Genomic DNA, 15,842 nt, shown 5'->3' on the forward strand with positions numbered 1-15,842 from the left:
TATTTTGTAAAGTAAGTCTATTATTTTGATTCTAATAAAAGTACTAGGCATAGATTTTTTTCATAAAATTAATATGAATTTTTATTTTTTAAATAATTATTATCAAACCTAAGATTATGTATACCCAACTCTTTAAAAATGCGTTGGGTGTTGATACATTACATAATTTGATTAAATATACTAAACTAATTTCATAAATTAGGTAAAAGAACTTTGCGTTAAAAATCTAGTGCATAAATAAAATATCCTAATATGATGTTATTTTTCTAATAAAATTATTATTTATTCCTAGTGTTAGAATGTAACAGCAATAAATTGTTTATTTAGGTTCTGTTTGTTTTTTTTCCCAAGTTGTTACATCTGTGTTTGAAAAACGAAGAAACTAATTTAAGCAAAACATATTTTTTAATTGAAAGATATTTGTCAAAACAAAATCATTTAAATTGTTTCGATTAATGTACCATTAATGTTCAGCTAATTATCAAATAGTTAATATTTTCCAACTATTTTTTCACCCTTATGTCTGCATGCGTTTGTACTAATATTTGAATATTTTTTTTTTAGGGGTCTGAGAGATTTAGTGACTGTACTCTTAGCTGGAATTCTTGAATGCCATGCTGAAAAAATGTGGACTTTTGATCAGTTTTTTGAATGTGCAATGGACATTATCTCCCGAAGAATTTTTCATGTATTCTACATGAATGAAGGCAAAGAAATATGTCTTTATATGAAACCCACCCATACGTAAGATTTAATTTTGAAGTTTTTATGGGTCTTAATTTGGTTTAAAAATTATGTTAGATAGAACCCATTTGTTTCACATTGTGCATGGTTATGTTGGAATTATCATGATATTCAAAAGCATGAAGTTGCAGCATGGAAGTTTGCCAACAATTAAGCTCATTAATGCCAACATTCTGTTTTAAAATCAGTACAAATAGTCAACAAAAGCTTAAATTTTTTTTCTTCATCTAAAGTAGAATATAGCCATTTTATATTTTCCAGTTTCATTCGAAGTACTCATAGCAAAAAAAGCATTTAAGTTATCTATTTATAAATTAATTGAATTGTATTATTGAATCCTAAAAATGTTTGAGCTTTTCAATTAAAACAAAAATGTTATTATTAATATAAAAACTTATTGCTTGAAGTTTGGAGCTACCAGCTCTACAGCTTAAAAAAATTCTTTTTTTTTTTCAATACTTGTTTTATTTCTATTGTTACTTAACCTATAAAGCAAATAATCCAAATTCTATTATCAGAATTTTTGTGTGAGAAAAAAAAAATTAAATAATGGATGGTTATAAATAAGAAACAGTACATGTAAGTTAAAAATTATCATTAAAAATCTGGCATGAACATGCAAAAAAAAAGTTGAACAAAACTGTAGATTTTGTGAAATCAACAGCTTAAAGTTTAGATCTTGTGTAATTGGGGCAGGATTAAATATTTTTAAAATTTTTGTAGTTTTCTTGATTTTCTATTACTAACTGCTATGCTTTTTTCAGATCTAAGATTGCTAACCAGAAGAACCAATCTGCCAACAAATTTTGATCATACACCTGTCAAAATATGATTTAAATAATTTATTTAAACTTTGAATTTAATTCTTGAATTAATAGGGACTTATTGCAATTGGAAAGCTTTTTCAAAGTTACCTTCTAAGAATAGCCATAATTTCTTTTTTTGTAAAACTATCAATTCTACCAATTTATCAGAAGTTTGTATGTTTAGTTAGCTAAAATTATCAAATTTTATAAGAGTTTAAAACCCCTTAAATTAATAAAATTTTTACAAGTTAAAGGGGCTATATTGACAATTTATTAAGATTTGAAAAATAATCACATCACCAATAATTTTTAATAACTTGCATTTTTTTAAATAATATATACTTGATAACTAGAAATTTAAAGCTATTGATTGGTAAACATTGTAATTAGAAGCTGGACTTAATAGAGTGACATACATGAAGATAATTTAACTTATTCATTTTTGTAAAGTTATGAGTTTTGCTAGAAGTTAGGTTATGTATCACACTTTTTCTTTATGTATCCCACAATTATTTTATAACTATTTGCTTTATACTTTAGCTTACAAGACTTGAAGGAGCAAATAACTTTACAAACAAAAGTGCCTGTTGGTAATCAAATGTTATTGTTTGATAAGACTTTATTTTCAACTCAAGTTCACCCCACTGCAGAAATTTCTACTTATCCTACAACAAGCCAATCTCAACCAATAGTTCTAGTCCATACTGAAAATCCCAACGTAAAAGATTTGACACGTCTAAGTACATTGTCAGCCTGTTTTCCAAATTTCCCCTCCTCCATCAGTCCAGAGCATGATGCTGCTCTGGCCAAAACATGTTGTAGTGTTGCTCATGCTGTGAAGAGGATTGTTGTGAAATTAGTGAGATCTAGGGACCTTTTATTAAAGACTCCTAAAACCTTAATGTAAGTTCAACTTTAATTTATGTGTCTAACTATATCTATATACTACTCATTACTGGTTTTATTGTATTAATTTCACTGTTATTGACAAGTGAAAATATTGTGAGATATCTGTTAATCAGTATGGTATATTTTTTAATTAATATCAACTTAAATTATTATTATTTTAGTCGATGCTATTTTAATAGTATCAACTAAAATAGAATCTAAACTAATTTAGTTAATTCCTCACTATTTTATTGGTATTATTATTGATTTATTGGTCAAGGAATTATTTTTATAGAATTAGTCATTGTGATGCCACAATGGGCATTACATATTTCCTAGCTTTTAAAATATCTTTAATTTCTTGAACTAATTTTTTTTAATCATTCTTAATCAAATCGTAATTTAATTAAATCAATATTTTAATTTTTATTACAATTTATAAAAAGTGAATATAAAATATTTTATTCTTTTCTTATCAATCAATGTAACGACTAACTTTTTATTTCAGTACTAATATAAGACTCATTAATTAACTGCCGCTACTAATCAAAAACAAAAATCTATTTATCAAAAAATCTATTAACTCTTTATTCCTTACCACAAATATGTTTAAGTTACATGGTTATGCTAATTTTCACAGTCTTTTTGGTGATTTTTAATCGCCAAAGTATTTTCAAATCTAATATTGATTATCTTTTTATTACCATGTACATAATATATTACCATGTTATCTTTCAATAATCGCAAACCGTGGATCTCTTTCCGTACTCCTAACTTTCACTGGGAACAATTTATTCACTTTCAATTTCCAATTTTTATCGACTGGGGCTGCCCTTTTGGGCCTCCCAGTCACAACCATTGAATAAAAATCCTAACTGAAATTCTCAATGTAAGAGAATGTTTTTCTTGATCCCTTTTCGGGGTTTATTTTTGTATTTTGAGTTATGACCATTTTCAATACTTAATAAGTCAATTTTTCTTAAAGAATTTTACTCATTTCTGTGAGATAATTATCATTATTTTACATCCAAATTAAGATACATATGTAACGACCAAAAGTTAATAATGATACCTGAACTACTGCTAAATATTTAGAATGGCGATCACTGCCACCACAGTCATAGTTTGTTAGTCAATAGAATATAAGCTAATTTAGTTATTTCCTGACTATTTTATTAGTATTATTGATTAATTAGTCAAAGTATTGTTTATTAGTTGACGAATCAATCAAAGTTTATTAGTCAGTAGTATCTAAACTGACTATATTATCAGGCTAAATATTGTTTACAAGTCAAAGAATTATTATTCGAATTAGTCAAAGATTATTAGTCAGTGGAATCTTAACTAATTTAGTTAAGTCTTCTCTATTTTTTAAGAACTGAGTTACATAAATATTTTTAAATTTAAAATATTTTTTAATGGTATAATTGGTTGAATAAACTTAAAAACTTTTCAGATCAGTGGCTGTTGATACTGTTTCAAAGTTGTGTACAAGCTGTGATACCCTGAAGCAAAAAACTGAAGATTTATACCATAGATGTGATCAACTTGAAAAGAGGTATTATATTACCTGAATTTTATGAAATGCATTGGAGAATTCATTCCTGTAATCATTTTTATTATATCTATGGTTGCTGGCATATTTAATCCTGTTAAATTTTGTTTTAGTAATTTATATTTAATATTAAAGTTAAGTTTGCTTGTTTATCAGTCAAAGTGTTGATTATTATTGATAATAATTTTATTTAGTTTTAGAGAAGAAAAGAAAAAGTTTAGCAAAAGATAAACTTTGATATGTTTCAATTTCTTTCAAATTTATTTTTGGAAATAGAAGTGATTTAGTCCAATGAGGAAAATTCTTGTGTTCAAATAATAATTTAAAATAATTAAGCAGCTATCAAAGTATGCATTTGTATAAAACTAAAAAATTAGCAGTTATCAAAGCATAAGGTGAAATAAAAAAAATTCTGATCTTCCTAAATATGGTAGTACTACCTAGTTATTAAAATTAAGTGTAAAAAAAACTAAAATAATATTAGCAAGAAGATTCAACATAAAGACTAAAGTACCATGACTAAATAAAGAAAGAAAGAAAATAGAGTAAGTAAGAAGTAACAAAATATTATACTAAAAATTTATTTTCTAGAAATTATAACATTTTAAATAAAGTCAATTCTAAAGGAGAAAAAATTATTATTTTATTAACAAACAATTTTACTGCTAGTACATGAATGCAAAGCAGAGCACAATATATAAATTTGAAATTTTAGCTTTTAAATTTTTTTTAACCAGACTCTTTCTGTTATTCCATTCGAATACCGCACATTTGAATTCCATTCCATACATAGAACAATAAAATTAGTACAACAATTTTTTTTTAAATGTATGTAATTCAATGTAAAAATCTATTTTACATTGTTCTTTTGTAAATTCAATATCAAGACAACAAATTTGTCGCCCTTGCATATGATTTTAATGCCATTTGTAGAATATTTGACCACAATTTTCCGCATGTCACTCTACTGGAATGAACCTACTTATCATCTTTAATGAGTCAGAAAAGGTGAATTTATAAACTATTTTTAATTGTAAAAATCTATTTCTCTTCAATGATATTTTCTTGATAAGGTGGTGAGTGTCTTCCTTTGCCATTTTTTATTTTAGTTGCTGGTGTAGTAGTGAATTGGTATTTTTATAAGCATGTTTTTAAAAGAATTTTGATTCACTCTTTTCATTATTTAAAACATGTGGAATGTTCAAATATTTATGAGTATGCTATTCATTTTTGATTTTCAGTACAAACATGATTGCTGATTTTCTCTCATTGTGGCCAAACGAACATGATTGTGACAATGAACTTCAGACGTTAAATTTCATTGTCACAGAAAGAAAACAATTTAAAGAACAGGTGATAATAAAGTTTAATTTTTCTTTTTTTTTAATCAAAAAACTATCTGTGATTCTGAATTTCAAACATTTCCCATTTTTAAGGTGAAGCAAAAATTCATTCCGTTTTATTCTGCGATCAATACATTGAAGCAAAGGGTCTTGAACTCAATGCATACTCCAGAGAAAGGACTACAGGCTGAGTGGGAACAGCTAGCTTCTGAATGCTCACATTTGACTGGTTGGTGAGTTAAATTTAAGCTACTAAACTCAAGTTATACAATGGAAAAAGGTCATTAAATAACATACGTGTTTGTATATTTGTCAATAAGAAACTTTTTTTTTCATAATTTAAGTGGGAAAGTTTTCATGTCTCAAACACTAGAACATGACACTCATTTTTTTAAGAAGCACCCTTTCTTAATTCTTACCTGAGCTGTTAATCCTATGTTGCTGTTTTGGAGGAGAATCAGCTCTTGAAAGTTGTTCACTTTTTGCTCTGGAATTTTTTTGTATAAGGGTTTCATTTTTTTAAATGATCCATTTATTAGTGTTTAGTTTTATTATCTAGTCTACATATTAACTTTCATCAGATACACTCCTTCCAAGTAAATAAAATTATTTATTTTTGAAAAATTTATATTATAAAGCAAAATTATTTTTATTTATCAATTTTGAAAAAGAAATATTTTTCAACTTTTGACAAAACATTTATAATGTTCAGAACTGTTTGGTTATTAATTTTAAACAATTAGACTTCAAACTCTTGATTCTATATAAATCTACACCCTGTATATAAACTAAAATATGTTCTTTTATGAATTAGCATTGAAACTGCTGATACCTATGTGCGAATAATACGTGGAAGTTGGCAGTCTTTTGTGAGAGACAGAAATGCCAGAGGTACTATTTCAATATGTTTGATATTATAATTTATATAAAGTCAACTTTTGACAGTGCTTTTTTTTATATTAATTCCACTCCGTCTGTAGGTAATTTATAAAAGTATTTCACTTCTATAACAAGTTTAAAATAATTGCCAACCCTCTAAATTATCATTTATAAATATATCTTCTGTTAATTGATTAAGGAACTTCATTAGCTTCAGATGGAAATTAAAGCCTACAAGTTTTAAGCACTCAAAAATAGACACCCATTCTCAAGACTTGCCAGGCTTGAATGTCTTAAATAATATCTTACTACTTCAGTTTCTTGAGATTATTTATTTAGTATCTTTTATCAGTTTTAACCTCTCATGGGGTTTACAAAGTCTTGATGTGATCTGTCTTTTGTTTTCTAGACAAATGCCAAAGGCATAACACTAGAGAGTACACGCCCACTCCCGCCATAAATTTAACAAATATTCATACTTTTTTAAATGCTATTTCTTTTAAACCCCAAAAAATCTAATATTTATTTATGTTTGAAGAAAATAATTTCATAAAAATTATTTTTCTGTATGTGACATCTTGAAATTTATTTTATTATTTATTTTTAAAAAATTTTCATAATTCAAATGCTAACCAATTGGGTGAAATACAACTTAAGCACTTTTAAGCGTAAAGTATTTTAGTAAGGTTTAATTTATTATTGTTTCATAGATTGCACGCAGAATTTATAGCATGTTCTGAATTTGAATTGTATTTTTTGATTTGTTTGCATTATACATTTTAATAGAAAATCTGACAAATTAGTATTTTTATGCTTTTTAATCAATTATTGTAAAAGTTTAATTTGTTCAGTAATTTGATCTGAAGTTTTATTCAGCAATTAAGTATCATTTAAAATGTACATTAATACAAATTACAGTTAAAATTCCCAGTCTGCTTTCTATAACTTTTAAAAGTTTTTTTTCTGATAAAATTATAGTTGGTAATTTGCCATTTATGATTCCGAAAAGTGCATTTTTTCCATTATTATTTTAAATACTTTTTAGCTATGTGACTTATTGAAAATGGTTAGATGAATAATATTATTCAGTTTATTCGAAAATAATGTTCCATCTCTTAAAATTCTGACATTTTTAAGGTATATTATCGAAATCATTTACATGCTAAATAATTACTCATCTGATTTTCTAGTGGCAATAAAAATGGATTATATTTAGCATTTTTGCCTGATTCCTATAGAGGAAATACTTAAACTAAATTCTTTTATAAATGATTGATTCATGAGACAGTTTTCTTTTTTCTAATATTGCCTTTTTTTTAATTAGTCTGAAAGTTCCGAACTAATAATTTGTATTACATTTATAGTTAGTATTTTAGTTCTTAAAAATATTAATGATTAGATTCATAATATAAAACCAAAACTTGTTTACTTAGTTTTATTTTTTTAATCTAAATTTATTTTATGTTTTAATTTTAATCAAATTAACAAAGAAAACATTTTATTTGTAGACAATGCATTTTACATATTGTTTAGATTTGCATTCTGAAGTTTTTGTCGCATATAATGATTACTTTAAACAAAATGCATTGTTATAGTCCTCTTTTTCTTAAGGTAACTCTAACTATTTTCTTGTTTTAGGCCTTTCATTACAAGATGAACAGTTTCATATTTTAGAAAAGTGTGTGGTATTTTTGTATTTGATTTATCAATTTTTAGAAAGTATTACTTATTATTATTTTTTTAATAATTTATTAAACCTGATTACCTATATTTGACCATAAAATAATTAAGCTGAAATTTAATTTTTAAATTTTTAATTTGCAATTTGCTGTGAAATTTCTTTATACATTTAAAAAAAAAATTCAGTTTTCCACTGTTGTTTCTTTCTGTTAAAAAATCTGTTTATATCAAACTACTGATTTGATTTTATAACTGTTGTTCAACAGCCGTCCCAATTTTTGGGTTTACGTCTCCTCTTGTTCAACTATGTAGCTTGTAATTTTGAACCCAATCCAGAACATAAGGGAACTCTCCTGGATCAAGTATTAGGAGAAATTTCTGATCGAACTTACCCGCATTTGCGTTACATGGAGTGGAAGACCACGAGAACTTTCCACGGTTAGCCTGATGGCAAGGGGACTCTAACCCGTGATCATACCACTAAGGATATTTTACCTCAGCGTTGTGGTCGGTGCAAGCCGAATGCGGAATTCATATCGACCAGCCATCGCTGGGATTTGAACCCTGTTCATCTCAGTGGAAGGCAAATGCTCTATCTCTTAAGCCATCACAGCTTTAAAATTACTGATTTTATTTCATAGCCGCCGTTGAACAGCCGACCCAATTTTATGGGTTTACAACTACTAATGTTCAACTCTGTATCCTTGTAATTTTGAACCCAATCTAGAAGACAAGAAAACTCCTGGATGGAGTAATGGGAGAAATTTGCCTTTGTGGAGGACTTTTTGATGGGGCTAACCCGCATTTGCGTCACATGAAGAGGAAGACCAGGAGAACCTCCCACGGTTAGCCTGATGGCAAGGGAACTCTAGCCCATGATCCGTCTACCACTGAGGATATTTCACCTCAGCACTGTGGTCAGATGCGGAATTCGTATTTACTGGGATTCGAACCCAGTTCGCCACATTGGAAGGCGAACGCTCTATCCCCTAAGCAATCGCGGCTCGCAAATTACTGATTAATGTTTTACATACGTATTCCTTTTTACTCCGAATTGGAGCATAAAGCTTCGATTATAGCTTTCGATCTCCTTCTATTTGCGGCCTGATATTTTGCCTCTCTCTTTGTCTTTCCTATTGTTTTCAATTCGTTTACAATCGTCCTGTGCCAAGTTTTTTTTTTAGGTCTCCCTCTTTTTCTATTGTCCTCAGGGCTCCAATGTTGTTTTGCTATTTATTAATTTTTCATGGTTAAACAGATAATGACTAATTTCTTTTTAAAAGAATACTAAGAACTGGAATGGAAATTTTCCTTGAAATTTTCTTTTTAATTCCTAACATTCTATTTCGTTTTACAAATTAGAAGCTCATTTTATCTGTAATCAATATTTTTTTATTTTTAATATTCATAATATTATTGTCATTAGTTTTTTTTTTAACAAACTTTACTTTTTTAATCTTAAAATTATTACTATTAGGAAATATTTATTACTTTTATTTATCTGGCATATGCAGTGCTGTTTGTAATAAGTGTGTAAAAATTTGTAATATAGATTTTCTCTTGCTTCTTTAAACTTTTCTGAATTTCAAAAAATTGATAAAAACAACTTTATTTCTTCAAACGTAGAATTAAAGTACAGCATACAAGTAAAAAACTTGAAGCTCTTCTTCAAGAACAGTGTTTGAAGTCATGTCTCCAAGCTTCTAATAAACTGGATGAGTGGTTCAGGTGACTATAGATTTCAAAGCGTTCATTATTTCTTTTTTTTGTACAATAATGTTAAATGTAGAGTAGACTTTTTATTAAAAAGAATAGTCAAAAAATATTTTTCTTGAAAATCAATAATTAAAGAATAAGAAGTGAATGTTCCAAATAATTCAATTTATGTTAGAAACAAAATTAAGGAGTTATAGAAATGTGAATAAATTTTTCAAAAGAAATAAAAAGAGCAAAACTTTTAATGTTATATATTTGTATTCACAGCAAATATTTTGTGGTACAATACAAAAAAATTTATAGAAATCTTGTTTATTTTGCAAAAAATTGAATTATAACATTCTGTTTTGGCTTTTCTTTTACTCTCAGATCAGTTTTACTATATGAATTTCTCAGTATCATTTTTTGCAATTTTCTTTAAACATTCCGTCCTTGCCCTCTCTTTTTTTATGGACACCAAGATAATTATCAACTCAAATGTCCTGATCCCAGTGCTGACTAGCTAACTGGCAGGCTTTTGTGTCCAATCTCAAACCCTCAAACATCTGAATTAGAGAATACGTGCACACTTTGCATGCAGCCCCAGAACTTGCTCCCAGATAAGCAATTTTATGGCTGGAATCTGTTTAGTTGATTGATTGTTCCTTTTTAGAACCTTTTAAAAAAAAAAAAAAAACTTTTTTTTTTTAATGTTTGATGAACTTAAAAAAAAAATATATATATAACACTGTTTTTAACAAAGCATGTGCAGATAATTTCTCTTTTAAATTTAATATACCTTAATTCATGCTAAAATAGCTAGAAGAATTTTTTCATTCTCTTCATAGGATCAATACAAAAGAATGTGAAGTTTGCAGCAGGAAAAGTAATGCCTGCGATTGTTTATGCTGGTGGTATTAACTAATCTTTACAGCTTGAAAGTAAAGCATAAACAAAATAACAAGCATAAACAAGCAAAGTACAAGCTTCCACGTAGTACGCAGCGTTTTAAAAAGTGCTTAAAGGTGCTTATTTTAATTTTTTGATTTTTAAAAGCCTTTAAAGGTGCTTTTTTCATTGGGTGTTTTTAAAAAAGTGCTTAATTTTCCCTTTTCGAAAATAAAATTTTTTTCTTTACCATGTCGATTTTCGCCACATATTGTGCAAAAGCTTTGTGCTTTCCACATTGTTCTATTCATCGTTTTCACAATTCATTCAAGCAAAATGCATTTCGGCATACCGTCGGTCCGTAACATATTAAAACCGCCAATCATTTTACAGGTTTAATGAAATATTTGCCGGTCCGCATGTACGTATAATGAGCTGACTTCGGTGAGATTATTGCACTCTAATATGCGACTCTTTTGCATTTTGCAGGATATGTTCTCCATTTCAAGCTTCATTTTCCACCCTCTGAAATCGATCCGAAAAATCTCTTGATCATTTTTTAATGGCTAATATAATCAAGAAAAGAGTTCTTTGTCAAAAACTAGTCATTTTATCATGATCATGTAAAGTCTTTGAAAATTATTTTGCATTTTGTTAATGTATATAGTGCTTAAAAATATTTTTTGAGTGCTTAAAAAAGACTTAAAAGGTGCTGATTTTTTGTTGAAAGATTTGGCTATGCACCCTGGTCCACTATATTATTAAAACTGTTGTTATTCATGCTTTAAGAATATTTTATTCTAATTGTTGCAAAACATTAAGAATACTTATAGCATTTTGTCTGGATTCCATTTAACTGAAGCAATTTTATTTGTTTTAGTGGCATGCAAGCAACTATGGTGCAGTGTAAATATCTTAAAGAAGATTTAGCTGCTGTGAACTCCTTAGTTAAAAGCTATGGTGCTTCTTTGCAAGAAGTAATTATATTAAAATCTATACTGATTCAGATAATATTTTTTAGTTCTTAATTATCTAATAAATCAAGATAATTGTTATTATTATTAGATGCTCTCTTTTAAGTTTTTCTTTCAAATATTTATTATGATTGTGTATTCAGGTAGCTCTTAATAATTGTTTATTTTCCAAATGTGTGTGTAAATTATCACAGCGAAACCTGGTAAAGTGGAATCTATTGGAACTGACCATCTGACTAGAGTCATAATGCTGTACATTGATTTAACTGAAATATTACGATGGTTATATCCTTAATATTTATTTAATTGATTGTTATACAAATGTACAACAATATTTACTTAAACCTCATAAAATCATTATACCTTAAAAAAGTTCATAAAAAAATTACATAATATATGTACTTACATAACTCACATGCTGCTGTTAATTGATCCAGTAATTGGGTATAATATAGCCTACGTCACAGGTTGTGTTGTTCCTACTAAATTTAACCCATGAACGGCATTTTCTGCGAGCCTAACTTCAAGCCACAAATAAACAAACGAAGTGTTCGATCGTTTAAATAGCTGCTCGCTAGATTTTATTGCATTATAAAGAAAAGTTATTGAAACTAAATACAACTAAATAAACAACAACAACTAAAACAAATAACAACAACTACTAATAACAATAACTAAATAAACAACAACTAAATTCCATTCGTTTAGCATTGCGTCATATGTTGTTCCTACTAAATCGAAGTAGTTGTGTTTTTTTCATATTATACCCAATTGGAAAAACTATTTAAAACGAAATTCTAATGTAAGCTTCTTTTAAATAGTTTTGGCTCCTAAGATTTTCTTGATGCATTTTCATCAATTTTAACTCCAGTTTATATATTTTTGAAGGGATGTAAGTGCCTTAGTTCACCTAAACTAATCAAGCATAATGAAAAAAATTTAATTAATTTTAAATTAAAACATTTTTTCCTTTAAATCAAAGTTCAATGTTAGTCTAGATAGTAATTACTAGATAGATAGTAATACCTCTTTGAACTTTGGTATACTAACTTTGGTTAGTTAATTGTAACTTTCTCTTTGTTGATTTAATATGTAGATGTGTTGTTCTCATTTTAATTTTTTTTTACCTCATTGCACTTATGACTTTAAGTTACTTTTGTTTTAAATTGTGTTTCTCTGGATATTCAATTTTATTTTGAGGTATTATATTGTATTCTTATTTTGTTTTCCATTATGGGGTCTCAGGGGCATAGTTAGTTTTTGGTTTAACCACTGATTACAGAAAAGCCCCACCATGTTAGCATGGCACTGTTTATGCTAGCATGTGTATCTTTAAAATGTATTTAGTTTTTATTTAAATTCTCACATTTTTATTTAAATTGTTTACTTAAGACAATTTTGGCTTCAGCTGCTTATAGAGCCTTGCCATTTTGACTTATTTTACTTTAAATTCTGAGCTTCATTTCTATTTAATTCAATTTTCATACTTATATTAGATTACAAAGGCTGTTGTAATACCTATCTGTGTGGCTCCACTGAGTTATTCGGGGAAAAAAATAGTTTTTGTTATGTTCAATACAATGCCACAATGAGGAACTCACAAAAATGCAATCGACCATCTATCTAGAGTTACGAAGTTAATCTATATCTTTTTTATTTATATCTTTTTTTTGTAAGCATCTTGTCTTCTATTTATTAGAAATAAGCTGGTTTTACAAAGAGCCATATTAATTGGGGAAAACATCTGAGTTAGTATGTTGTGACTATTTTTGTTACGTTTTTTTCATTCATTATTTTGCTAAAATTCCAAAGCAACTATTTCTCTATTTATAACATATTGAATTGATTGTTAATCGCCTAATTTTTACATTCTCAACCTTTTTTTTATGCTAATTGCATCTTTTTGATTAACCTAGTGCAATTTTGAATGAACCTCTTTCATTTAAAATTTCTTTACCTACTATTTTGTTATCATTAAAATTTCTTGACCTACTGTTTGTATAGTTTCTATTGACCTATAATTTGTGAAAAACGTGCTTCATTAATTCGTTTTTAAAGAAAAAATAATACCTTATGATATTTATATAGTGTAATAATCTTTTATATGACGACTTTCTTTGATTTTTAAAATATATTAAAAACTTTTAGGCGGAATCACAAGCTTATGATCTAAGTATACGAATTATTTCATCATTAAGATCATCTGAATCTAAGGAACCAAATCAAAAGCAAGCATCTATTTCTATTAGAAGAGATTCTTCAAATGTAGAAGAAATTAATGGAGAAGTGCCTTTAAAAATGAAACGCCAAACTTACACAAAGGTTTTTGCTCAGTAAGTGATAACTTTTGGTTTTTATTAACGCTTTTCTTTTCTTTATTTCTTGATTTTAATGGAGATTATTTATTGCTTGATAGATTGCAGAATTTGAAGAAAGAGCATTCAACTTTATGGGAAATTGCAGAAGAAAATAATATATTGATTGAAAAGTGAGTCTTGAATTTTTTTTTATAATATACATTTTTGATATTGGCCTATTTCTTAGACATTTTGATTAAAATATAAATTTTGAGTTTGCTATTGATTTTTGCTATAATAGTAATCTAACCAATGGTTCAGCATCTTTTTTTCCTATAGCCTAAATATTATATTTATGTATGCTCCTATTTTGAATTTTACTATACTATAAATTGTATTACGCTCTATCAAATTATACTATGCTATGTAAAATTGTATAATAGTAATCTAGCCAATAGTTCAGCACCTTTTTCTACCAATAGGCTAAATATGATGTTTAGGAAATCAAATATAAGAGTGATATAAATCTTATATAAATCCTATATTAAATTGTGCTATGCTATAAATTGTATTACGCTCTCTCAATTTATACTATGCTATATCAAATTGTATTGCCTAGCAAAAATCCTTGGGAAACAAAGATTCTTTTACTGAGAGTCAAAAAAATTAATATTTAGGCTTATTAAAAATCCACAATTAGAAAATTCTACTGTTATTTTTAGTATATTTAATAATAAATAAGAAATATTGTAAAATCTAACAGAATAATAAACAACAAAAATTATATTGCTATAGTATGAATTTTGTAGAAAGTTAACTTAAGCCACCCTTGCCTTCCCAGTATTTAGTGACAATATTTTTAAGATTATCTGCACTATTATTGTTTCAGAATAGTTGACTTATAAAAATAAAAGTATCTTTAAGTACCAAAAATGGTTTTTCTTAAACATTCTGAAGACACCACGGATGTTGTTCCAAACTCACCAACTTCTCATTTTTGATAATATTTATTATATGCGTAATTCTTATGTCAGAATGATTAACTAGCTGAATTAAAATAGAAGTACTTTTAAAATTCAAATGTTTTATGGTAGGTACAAATTTACTAACTTATGATTTAGATAATACTTGTGGGCTCTGCTTCCCACACCCCATGGTTGCCCCTAATTCATTATTACTTTTTTTCCTTTAAAGTTGGTTAAAAAATTGAATTTGTTTATGAAACATATGTAGTTATTATGGCTTAGTGTAAGCACATTTTGTTACTATGTTAATTGTAATTACATGAAAGGATATCTGGATTTGAAAAGTAATCAACATATTTAACAAAACATATTTAAATATTAGAATACAGAAAGTGCAATACAATAATTAAACGGATCCAAAAACAAAAAAAAAATTATGTCTGAAAACTTGTTTTTGTGCCATAAAAAGTATTTAGGCTAAAAACCATTTTATTATTTTTTCCATAGCCAAAAACAAAATACACCTTTTTAATTTTTCTATCTTAAAAATTTTTTAGCATTTATTTATTTCCAAATAAATAGAGGTAAAGAAACTTTGGTTTGGAGCCTTAAAAATCTTGAAGTATTTTGGATGAAAGCCACTTTTATTTTTCAAATGACCAAAAATTACCTTCTTATTTTTTTTTTAGCATTTAAAAAAAATTCATCTAAGCTAACAAGAAAAAAAATTGAGGTTGAGAAACTTTGTTTTCGGGCTGTAAAAATCTTGAAGTATTTTGGCTAAAAAACCACTTTTTATTTTTCAAATGACCAAAAACAAAAAAAAAATACCTCCTTGATTTATACATATTTTTTTCATATTAAAAAATATTACATTTAAAATCACACGAAAAAATTAAGATAAGAAAATTTTTTTTTCTGCTATAAAAAAAACTTTCAAAACACCCTTTTTATGATGAAAAGTGGGATATTTAGCATGAGATAAAAATATTGAAACTATAAAATGTGTTACTTCCTAGTAAAAAATTCATGAGTTTTGCCAAAAAAAATTACCCATCTAATTTCAGCATTTTAATTGCATAGTACTGACATTTTTCTTCTTAATGCCACCAAAATTTGAAAAATTGG

The 15,842-nt window shown here is 27.1% G+C and overlaps 1 protein-coding gene across 4 annotated transcripts in view; it reads left to right on the forward strand.

Moving 5' to 3' along the window:
- IKKepsilon (I-kappaB kinase epsilon) overlaps positions 1–15,842 on the forward strand; it is a 48,175-nt gene that overhangs the window by 29,964 nt on the left and 2,369 nt on the right. For all 4 annotated transcript variants that reach the window (XM_071184520.1, XM_071184522.2, XM_071184523.1 and 1 more), the window contains exons 10-20: positions 565–744; positions 2,091–2,453; positions 3,895–3,996; positions 5,235–5,346; positions 5,430–5,569; positions 6,151–6,227; positions 7,854–7,893; positions 9,522–9,623; positions 11,359–11,455; positions 13,601–13,785; positions 13,869–13,940. In XM_071184520.1, the coding sequence (XP_071040621.1) occupies positions 565–744; positions 2,091–2,453; positions 3,895–3,996; positions 5,235–5,346; positions 5,430–5,569; positions 6,151–6,227; positions 7,854–7,893; positions 9,522–9,623; positions 11,359–11,455; positions 13,601–13,785; positions 13,869–13,940 (1,470 nt within the window). The remainder of the gene's footprint in view (positions 1–564; positions 745–2,090; positions 2,454–3,894; positions 3,997–5,234; positions 5,347–5,429; positions 5,570–6,150; positions 6,228–7,853; positions 7,894–9,521; positions 9,624–11,358; positions 11,456–13,600; positions 13,786–13,868; positions 13,941–15,842) is intronic.

The sequence above is a fragment of the Parasteatoda tepidariorum genome, chromosome 10 (assembly GCF_982258835.1).
Source record: "Parasteatoda tepidariorum strain Cologne lab strain chromosome 10, Ptep-v5.0, whole genome shotgun sequence".
NCBI classification, from domain to species: domain Eukaryota; kingdom Metazoa; phylum Arthropoda; class Arachnida; order Araneae; family Theridiidae; genus Parasteatoda; species Parasteatoda tepidariorum.